Source organism: Seriola lalandi, unplaced genomic scaffold, assembly GCF_002814215.2.
Source record: "Seriola lalandi dorsalis isolate HSWRI2012SDOR001 ecotype SW California unplaced genomic scaffold, Sedor1 jcf7180002054482, whole genome shotgun sequence".
NCBI lineage: Eukaryota > Metazoa > Chordata > Actinopteri > Carangiformes > Carangidae > Seriola > Seriola lalandi.
In genome coordinates, this window is record NW_019525035.1 from 1,104,672 (window position 1) to 1,116,026 (window position 11,355).

The 11,355-nt window shown below is 38.7% G+C and overlaps 1 protein-coding gene across 3 annotated transcripts in view; it reads left to right on the forward strand.

Annotated features, from left to right (window-relative positions):
* Window positions 1-11,045, forward strand: part of lrch1 (leucine-rich repeats and calponin homology (CH) domain containing 1) — an 80,540-nt gene extending 69,495 nt beyond the window's left edge. For all 3 annotated transcript variants that reach the window (XM_023412579.2, XM_087175689.1, XM_087175688.1), the window contains one exon: window positions 5,529-11,045. In XM_023412579.2, the coding sequence (XP_023268347.1) occupies window positions 5,529-5,642 (114 nt within the window). In that variant the 3' untranslated portion in view covers window positions 5,643-11,045. The remainder of the gene's footprint in view (window positions 1-5,528) is intronic.
* The last annotated feature ends 310 nt before the right edge of the window (window positions 11,046-11,355 follow it).

Below are 11,355 nucleotides of genomic sequence, written 5' to 3' on the forward strand. Positions count from 1 at the left end.
TAAACAGGTGAGTTATATAAACAGGTGTCATGAAGGAGGAAATCAGCTGTAGAGACCAAAACTGTTTTTGTACCAGGCTGTAAACATGTTTCTTTCTGCTGTAAAGTTGGACATTTTAACATGGGAGTCTATGGGGACTGACTCACTGTTGGAGCCAGACTCTAGTGGCCGTTAGAGGAACTGCAGCTTCTGGTTCTTCCGTGTTGGCTTCATGTTTCAGCCCCTGAGGTTACTGCCTGTCTCTTTCCACCTGGTTTTCCGTCGTTTGAGCTTCGACTGGATCTTTTAATGACCTCATCTTCTTCTACTCATATTCACTCAACATGAGTGGAAATGGGCTAAATTTTGCACTAGATTTGGATGGAAATGCAGCTACAGTTTTGCTGAGCTGTTGTGGACACAGTGCAGGACTGTAACTGTGTAAGATTCTCACCTGATTTCTTTAATGTATTTTTGCACAGAACGAAACCTGTGGATTCTGTCACCCATCACTTATATTGAATTTCTCTTTGCTGCCACTATGGGCAGTTGCAGCGACCATTAATGCTTTCAGTGCACATACGGGCATGTGAGTGTTGTCTTACATTAGACTTGATAAAATGTGAGCTTTTCCTTCAACATTCCTGTGAACAAATGTGAGCCAGATGGTTACGATTTACACAAAACCAAACGGATGTCTAAAATCTAATTTCATGCCATTTTAATTTCCCTGTTTGGGATCAGTAAAACTTCTATAACCAGAATAAACCAGATCAGTAAATCCTCTGTCCATCCCATGTGAGACGAATGCAGCCTCAGCATGAGCTGACGTCTCTGCTCCTCACCTTCTACTTCATGTTTGATTTTCTTCTTCTTCTCCTCCTTCTTCTTCTTCTTCTTCGCCCGTTTGGAAACAATCAGCTCCCATCAGACATGTTTTTGTGTCTTCGCAATAAACTGACATTGAAACTCCTAACAGAAGCAAGGACGTGTGAAATCAGCAGGTTACTTGAAGTCACTGATGTCTTATCAACATGTTGTACAGCAAGGACGTCTGACCTGAGCAGGACTGAGAGGGGCTTTGTTTTGTTAACTTTCTGGAGCCAATAAAAAAAGTTACAGTTTAACAAAATCACCGTCTTATGTGTAAAAAAGAGAGATAACAAGATCTAAAACTGTTCCAGTATTTACACCTCCTCGCTGACGAAGCAGAGTCAGTGGTAGTGTTCAGATTTCTGATGCAGTTATAAATTAATACTGTTCATAGTGTACAGTATTTAGCATAGAGTAGCCTGGTGTTACTGAGTTGACAATAATATTTGACTTAAAGCAGAGATATACTTACTTTTAACTACGCATTTGCATGACGGCTGCCTCGCATGTCCTCAGTCCGTTTGGAGCGGCGTTTGTTCACATCAGAATGTAACGCTAGACGTGTGAAAGATGCAATATGCACATGAACACTAGGGGCAGCGTAGGGACGGCAAACTTGGTGTGTGTCACAGGGAAAATAATAAAGCATTTCCTTAATTTCATATCTTAGTAAACATTAATTAATAGGCCTCCAGTGATGATAAAACCCACTTACATCCCATGTTTAGCCTGGTTTTACAGCACTGAAGGTCCAGAGTGTCACAGAAAGGCTAACAGGAGAAGCTAAATGACTAAGCTAATTGATTAGCTAGAAGAATCCTCCAGTAACTTGTATTGAATGATTACATTCACGATGCATCCGGTTGTCGGTGTGAACACGTGGTTGAAAAGCAAGTATATCTCCGGCTTTCGTTGGCTCCAGTTTACTCTGGTACAAATCTCTCAGCAGCCATCATGGAGGCCTGGTGGACAATGGGCTGGAGGCAGAGGTCTAAATGTATAACAACTAGAACTGTTGTCATAACCATTTAGTTATGATGTAAATTTTAAAAAAGTGTTATAGTATGTTTTCAAATGTAGGTTCACATGTACAATATTCAATATCTTAAAGTACTAAAAAAGCAGTTTCTTTGCCACTAAACCACATTAATGACTAAGCTGAAACCTCCACATTATGTTACAGATTCAAAGTTTAAGGTTCAATTTATGGCTTCGTGAAAAATGGAAATACAGAGCGACCCTCCTAATCAACCAATTCTGATGACATAACATGGACATTAAAACCCACCATGGGTTGAATAAATACCCTTCATATCATCATCATATCATTTATCTTTATCTTCATAGAGTTTGCTCAGTAAAGCTAACAATAAGCTTGCTAACTACCAATCAGGCATTAATGTTAACATGGTAAAGGATGAGTTTTTAATAGGCACTTTAGCTAGTGTGCTAATATTTCATTTTATATGTAACCTAGAAATCTAAAAAAAAAACATTCAGTTTTAATCTTTTGAACTTAGACATATTTTGACTCAGAAAATCCCCTGATCAGACAGGAATTAAACATGTCTGACAAATTATTCAGACACCACCATGTCGTAGTTTCTGGATTACGATCAGACCTCCTGAAGAGCTGAAGACCTCCAGTATGACCTCCAGATGGTTCTGCTGAAGCCCCTGTTTTATCACTGCAAAGATATTTTTCAGAAAAGCCAATAAGAAAGTTTTCATTCCACCAATATTCAACTTTGACTATCAGATAATTGCCTGCACAGTTAGAAACTGAAGCTTCAGAGTGGCGATAGTTACAGACTGGATGTTGTGTTTTCATGGTGGGTCCCGTAATTTCACCAACATTAAACTGCATAAGCACATGATCCCTGAATGGACGAGTTCAGTGACTCACCACTATTGAGCTGCACAAGTTGTGATTATGAAGAGTAAACGGAAGCCATATTTCAGTAGTTATTGATTATTTAAATCAGTCGGATGTTATTTTGTGTCTAATTATTTAAGTTATTTGAGTATGAAGTTTTGAAAAATGTGGATTTTGTTTATTTGTTTATTTAAATGAAATTTAAACTTCTTTTGAATTGACATCAGCTAACTCGACTGTATCCTGATATGCAATGTGACTGTTTTTGGAGAATATTTGAAGGGCTATAGACACTAGATGAGTTTATGGAGTTAGATCAATATTAGTCTTCTTAAGATGTTTATCTTAGAGGGTTTGATACGTAGAAGATTAGCAGCATAGCGCTCTGTTTGTATACCGAGAGGAAAACTGAGGAATATTGATATTTACGAACGCCCTGAGGGGCCAGTGAGAATTGTGATTTAAGAACAGGTGAAAAAAAAAGTCTGTTCTTTGTTTGTTGTTGTAATACTCATTTCAGCCACAAGAGGCTTTTTATTTCTCCATCCACTCTGAACATGAGGTAAGTTTATTGTGTGTTAGCAAGTTATGTGACATTACTGTCATGTCTTTCTTTTGGCTAGAAATGTAAATTGTAATCAGCATTAATCTGCCGTTAGCATTAGCAATATTCAATAAACAGCAACCAATTCTACATCTAATAAATTACCAAAATCAAGATGTGTCTAAAGTGTTTTGTATAGTTATTATTAAAAGTACAAAATTATCATATTCTCTTAGCAACTGTCCAAATGTCCTAGTGATAAGTTTTTTTAAAAATCTTTATTGATAAAACATCCCATCTCTGTTATTATGACCACGTTACAGTTAACTAATGTTAGCAATGCAGTCAACTCAACCTAGGTTGTAGTGGTTTATTAGACATGAATGATATGTTTTGCACTTGCTAGCTAGCGGGCTAATGGATAACATTAGCATAGATAACGCTAACGTCATATTAACCCAGATTAAAATACATTTATAGCCTAAAAAAGACATGACTAATGTTACACAACATCCTAAGACACAGTATATATGTACCTTGTGTTTAGAACACACAGAGAAATTAAAAATCACCTGTGAGTGGTGCACATCACCCTCTTGTGGCTGAAATGAGTATTACGACAACAACACTTCTTTTTCACATTTTTCACTTGTTTCTCAAATGATAAAAAAATTTAAGGAACTCCAGTAAGATTATTCTGGCAAAACCTTGTTCCACCTCGTCTTAAGTCACTGGATCCGAAAATGGATCAGCTGAATTTATTTTTTCTCACTTTCCTCTCAGGGCTTCCGTAGATATTTCCTGTTCCCACTGCAACTTTAAAAACATAATTCTGCCTGACAGCTGGTTCCTGGACTAATTCACAGAAACTGAATGAATACAGATGCGTTCACTTTATGGTTTGATGACACGGAAACAGAAAACGCCTTGTATTTATGACGTGTACAACACAGAATATTTGACATGAACCAGTGTAAGCTGCTGATAAAATGTACATTTCTGTGACCGCATGTATGAATGTGATGATTTAAGTTGTTCAGTTTAATTTATTCATATTCTGTGAATTAATTCGAGCTGTAAGTTACATCAGTTGCCTCATTCTCTGCACAGATGTGTTAACTTTGTGCTGATGTGGGTGGACTTCCCGTGGGAGGAGGATTTTTTTTAAGCCTTGTGTATGATATTTGACGGTGTGAAAGTCAGAGGTAATAAATGCAGTTCAGGCATGTTGTCTGTTCTACAGCGTCATTGTTCTAAAGTAGAGGTTATAAAGTCTTAAAGGAAACTACAAGTGAAAACCAGACCTGAACCAGGTCTTGAAGAAAAGATCAGACACTTAAGGAAATTATCTTATTGACTTTCTTGTTGAGAGTTTGATGAGAGGAGCAACACGACTGTCACATCTGTCCGTCATGAAGCTCGAGCCAAGAGATAGTCCAGAACATAACAAGTTGGTGTTTTTACTCTTTGTGTTTTTGTACTGATGAACAGTTTGTGAATAACGAACTCTAGATGGTCGACAGATTTTTCTTCTTCTTTTTTATTCCCCCGCACCGGCGACAGTCAGGAGACACAGTGACCGAACTTCTTCAAAGTTGGAACAAACCCAAGGACGAACTGATTAGATTTTAGTGATTAAAGGTCAAAGGTCACTGTGACCTCACTAAACACGTTTTTGGCCATTACTCACAAATTCATTCACTAATTATGAAACAATTTAATTCAAATGTCTATAGGGATAAAATAAAGTAATTACATTTTATATCCAAAAGGTCAAAGCTCAACTTCACTGTGACATCATAAAGTTCTGCAAAAACACTTCTGACCATTATTCAACGCTGTAACTCAGGAAGGAGAGACTGTGACCGTATTTCCTGTAACTTCGCTGGTTGGTGGAGGGATACAACCGTGTTTTGTTTTTTTGGGTTTTTTTTTATCTTTGGAGCAATTTCCAGACTCTATGCTAAGCTAAGCTAACTGCCTCCTGATGGTAGCTTCATATTTAACAAACATCTGACTCTCAACAAGAAAGAAAATTAGTAAAGTGTATATTCCCCAAAATGTTGAACTATTCCTTTAATCTAAGGTTTTCCCCTGAAGACGAGACAGTTGGAGGTCTTCACACATTGTACATGAACACCTGAACATTTCTGAGCATTATGACTAAATCCTGTGCTTGGCCTGCTGTCTTGTTTTTCCCTCTTCCTCTCCTCCATCTCCGTCCTTCCCTCCGTCCCTCTGACTCTGATCTCCCAGGACAAACTGTGTCTCCCTCACCACATCCTGGAGGAGAAGGGCCTGGTGAAGGTGAGCATCACGGTGCAGGCCCTGGTGGACGAGGCCTCCTCCAAACACGCCCTCCTGACGTGAGCGGCAGAGACGGGCGGCGCTTCCTCTGACTGACACGTACAACGGACGCACACCTGGATCGACACGCCGGACGCCACGACACGCCTCTGTGCTCATTCCGCCTCCCTCTCAGTAACAGAGTGATTTCTTCTATTTAAAGGTGTTAAGGGAACTAAACGATCAGAGGTGGATTCATTTACTAATTCACGAGAGGGAACTGAATTAATTTAGTGACAAAGGAGCCAAAACTGACCAGTGTTTGACCGGTCGTAGGTAAATGATGTGTTTTATATCAGTTTCAGGGTGTGAGTGAAAAATCAACTCTAACATCCACGTCTTCAGGTGAACACAAGGAAAAACAAGCAGATACAAACTGAAGGGCATCAAAACAACTCCACTTTGTTTTATTTTATTTTTTTCTCGATTAAAAAATTCCTACACCAGTTGGTACCAAAAAGTTCTGACCCAGTATCAGGGCCACGGTGACGTGGGAGGGGAAAATCTTTCATTTCAAGAATAAAGTCTAAACCAGTGGTCGGCCACTGGTGGCCTGCAGCGACAATATCCTGCCTGTCAGATTATTTTGATATTCAGATTTAGCTATAATGCTCAAACAGAGAATCTAACTCCACCTGAAGAAGCTCATTTTACTTTTATCCATGTTGAGAGTGATTGACAGACAAACAGTCACATCAGGCTGCACAGCTCCTGGTAATGAAACACATCATGGCAGCAACAGTAATCCACAGAGAATCACTTCCTCGTTCTCTTTTGTTTTTGTTTTTTTGGCAGCAACGCTTTATTTCAAGCTTTTATTGTGAAACGTTCTGACAGGAAGTTCCAAAGTTTCTGTTGTCAAACGTATAGTATGTGACTGTGGGCCACAGCTCCACGTTTCCACAGTAACAAAGTAAATACAAGTTTAATTTTTATCAATTAATTTTTTAATTAGCCTTTGATTATGATCTGACACCTAATGGATTAGAAAACACTCACGTGCCGACCACTGGTCCAAATAGTTTCAAAAAAAGTAAGAATAGATTTTTAATTCAGAGAAAATAGATCAATCGTATAAGACAAAGTCATAATTAGGAAAAAATTACACTATTTCAAGAATTCATTCTTTAAAACTGATATTTTCTCCTAAAATTACTTAATTCCTGAATTTTGTTGTAATATTTTTTACAATTTGTTTTAAATTTTTTTCTTATAATTTTACATATTTTTCTTTGACATGACATTTTGAAACTCATGTTTTTGTTCATAATCCATGGCCCTAATACTCTGTTGTACAAAAACATGAGCAGATTTTTATTTTATTTTTTAATTGGTATTTGAATCCGTGCAGCGCTTTAGCTTCACTAGCATTCAGTCTGAACCATTCAGCCGTAGCAGCACCAACTTCATCCCTTCACCTGTTTCTATCAAGCAGTCTGTAATTTTACAAACCAGATCATTGATTATAGATTTTTTTTCTACTGAGGTTTCAGGTGACGTGTTACTGTGTGAGTATTTAGCGTGATGCTCTCAGTTCCCTGAAGAGAATAAAACCAAAAGTCTTAACACAGAGGGAGACGACTTTTAACCACAATTTGTATTTAAACATAAAGATATTTATAATATAAAGAGAAGCTGAAATCATGTGTTTGGGTTGTTGTACACATCCCAAAAATATTTTTCTCTAATATATTTTAGGTATAATTGTGTATGTTTTATAAATGTTTGACTTTGTGTGGAGCTCTCTGCATCTCCCTGACCCAGGTCTGAGTCTGTGCTGTGGCGGGGGAGGGGGGGCACTAATCTGTGTTTATCAAGCCTCTGAAACTGGTTCTGGTTCTGGGTCTTTCCTCACTCGCATCTGTGAGTCTGTGAGCTTAAATCTTCAGTTAAACCCACAGTTAAACTTTCAGTTAAACCTTCAGTTAAACCTGCAGTTAAACTTTCAGTTAAACCTTCAGTTAAACCTTCAGTTAAACCTTCAGTTAAACCTGCAGTTAAACTTTCAGTTAAACCTTCAGTTAAAGCTTCAGTTAAAGCTTCAGTTAAACCTGCAGTTAAACCTTCAGTTAAACCTTCAGTTAAACCTGCAGTTAAACCTTCAGTTAAACTTTCAGTTAAACTTTCAGTTAAAGCCTCAGTTAAAGCTTCAGTTAAACCCTCAGTTAAAGCTTCAGTTAAAGCCTCAGTTAAACCTGCAGTTAAACCTGCAGTTAAACCTGCAGTTAAACCTGCAGTTAAACCCTCAGTTAAACCCTCAGTTAAACCTGCAGTTAAACCTGCAGTTAAAGCCTCAGTTAAAGCCTCAGTCAAACCCTCAGTTAAACCTGCAGTTAAACCCTCAGTTAAAGCTTCAGTTGAACCTGCAGTTAAACCTGCAGTTAAAGCTCAGCAGCCTGTTGCAGCAGCTGTGTGTAAACTTTGAACTTAGTGAGGGAGATACACAGAAACTAAAGTTAGTCACTGTTATAGAGTTAAGATAGAAAAAACATTTATATCTACAGATCCAAAATCAATGCAGCAGAACAAGAGAAGTCATTTTTTCTTCTTCCTGGCGCCTACATTACCCACAGTGCAACTCGACTTCAACAACAGTTCAGTTGGAGATTGGAGTGCATTATGCTAGTGGCAGTGAGCTAAAAGATGGAAGTTTTCCAGAGACTTTATTCGATGTTTATGACCATATGTATGTGATACAGCCTCCTGGTAACGAAGGTCATTTACTGAAGTAACAGACATTTATTACTTTTAACTGAACAGTCTGTTGTTGGTCTCTTTCTTTCACCTGAATCCTTCCGTCTCTGTGATGCTAATGAATTAATGAATTAAGCTATAATGTGAATAGAGACGCTGCATCTGATCATGATGGTGAGTTCAGTGTGAAACCAGTTAAACCATTATATTTACACCAGCTGGTGCGACAGGCTGCAGGTGTGTAAACATTGATCCTTTGTCAGCTTCCGGATTGAGAGACGCTTGATAAATGTCAGAGGTGTGTTTGATTCGTAGGTTTCAGGATGAGGCGGGTGGAGGGTCTGTGAGGAGGAGATCTCATGTAGCCACACCTCCGGCTCCAACAGTCCGCTGTGGTTTTTAAAAACTTCCTCAAACACTATGAGATTTAAAAACATAAAAGCAGACGGTCTGGTGACTGTGTCACTGCTGTGTGGAGAAGATTTGAAGTTGATGTTGAGGCGAAGTGTTCATGTGGTCCAGATCCCTGAGGTTCAGACCGGAGCTGTCGCTGCGTGAGACTCTGAGACTCACGGTGGGTTTGGGGTTTACTACACTGTTGATGCTTCATTCCACAGCCTGCTATGTCAACAGTGTGCGTGTGCGTGTGCATGTTTGTGTGTGTGTGTGTGTGTGTGTGTGGTGGTGTGTGTGTGTGTGTCAACAAGGGAGTTGCCAGTCGGCCTTTTGAATTCTGTGGCGATGCAGACTTGGACCAAACCAAGACTTTAAAGGGGCAGTAACTAACTCTTGACCTTTGTCGCCCTCTGCTGGCAACTACAGCAAATCACAGCTTCCTGCAGCTCTGATGTCACTGACTCTGTCTGGTGCTGAACAACCACAGACACAGCTGTGGACACAGGCAAAGCCAGGGTGGAGCCAGATGGAGCCATAACCCACCAAAACAAAAGCTTATCTAGAACGACCAATGGAAACTACATTCACCCATTCACATTCATGCAGCGCTTTTCTGTCATACACACACCGATGATACACTCAGCATCAGAACATTCGGTCTGAGGACACTTCGAAATACACAGACATGGAAATACACTGACATTAAAATCGCATTTAAAGAAACAATCAGGAAATCAGTCGATCAGGAAAGACGGGATCAGCTGCAGCATGACATCAGAGCCTTGGTCTCGTTAAGTGAGTCCATCCGTCTCTCCTTCTTCAGACTGGATCGTTAGTGTGAAGTGCCGCTCAAATGTTTGAACAGGTGAAATGAAGAATGTGTGAACGACGTTTTTGGCGGGTTCAGGTTCGTGGTGAAGAGTCAGACGGTGACTGAACGGTGTTTGCTGACACACGGCTCCAGGTCTCGTCACAGATTTACTTACTGCCCCTTTAAAACCCAAACGCCTGCAGGTCTGGGATCATGTTGAGTTCCCTCTTATCTCCCTGATGAAGCGTCTGACGCTCGTGAACCAGAAAGGCCTGTATGAATGAGTTTGTTCTCTGTACATATGATGCAGCTTGGTATCCAAAGCTTGAGCTACTTTAAAGATTCAGCAGTAAAAAAAAAAAAAAAAAGAAAAAGAAAAATGCTTCCACTGGATTTCACAGTTGCCAAAACAATTACTTTTCTCTCTTGTGATGAAACTATTTAAATGTAAATGTTATTGATCACAAGGATTTCCTGTTGTGGAATTGATATTTGAAAAAGCAGTGAGTTGTGTATTTCACTTTTTCTTCATGTACTGTATATTTCACCATCAAACACTCTACTTTAAGTCTTCATAATCAGTTGCTGAACAATATAGATAATCAATATCAGTATCATATAGATGTATTTCAACACTATGGGCAGCTTGAATATGTTTTATATTTTATATATCAGCTGTTAATATCTGGTAACAGCATTATTTCTCCTCTTGGCTAAAACCTGTAAAATATAATAAATAATTTCTTTTATTCCTGATATGAAATCATTTTAATTTAACTTTGAATGCCTGCTGAAATCAGTCAAAAATGAAATAGCAACAATATCAGGATCTTTATGTCAGCCATAATGTTGCAGATGTTGACGTCTGGAACAGAGAAAATACTTGTAAATTTAACGTAAAGAGAAATAAGAAGTCTGATGATTCACTTTGCTTGTCTGTAATTCTTCATACAATCACAGATTTCACTCACGAATCACATCGTCACAGTGTTTTTGGGAAAGGCAATAAAAACCACAGTGGCTCCCCCCCCCCCCCCCCCCCCCCCCCCCCACCAGAATCTGCACTTTAAACTTCTGTATTTATATCTTTGTTTTGGCAACTGAGAAAATCTGAAATCACTTTTAATGAGAGAACAGAGTTGAAATGTGATGCTGATGTAAATGGTGTAAATGTGCAGTGAAAATCCTGCTGAACACAAAGCAGTGTTGTTGTTTTTTATGTCTCTTCTTTTGTATATACAGTATATTATACTGTCCAGAAACGGCCTGTACTCACATTTTTGTACTTTTTTCTGACTGGGAGCAAATTTATTTTTATGTGACTTGTTTTCAGGTTTGTGGAGATTTTGATGTAACATACCCTTTTGTAACTCTTTGTGAACCTTTTGTGTAATTTGTTGTACAGCAGCTCAGATTTACATGCATGAAATGTCCCTTTAATGTCGCCTTAACTGCTGTGAATACTGTATATACTGTACTGTATTTCTCATCACTTTATCAGTAAAGACCTCATCTGTCGAAACAAACACACTTGTTGAATCACTGCAGCCACAGAATGAAAACGCACAAATGTTGACACTAAAATTACTTTACTAGCTATTTAAATCAAAAGGATGGTGGTTATATCTAAAAGGTCAAAGGTCAACTTCACTGTGACATCATAATGTTCTGCAAAAACACTTCTAGCCATTATTCAACACTGTCACTCAGGTGGGGGAGGTTATGACCATAGTTCCTGTAACTTGTCTGGTTGATGGAAGAAACAAACACGAGGAGGTGATTCTAGTTTACGTTTAAATTTCACAAAAATTTGAAATGTAGAAAAATGAGTTCACA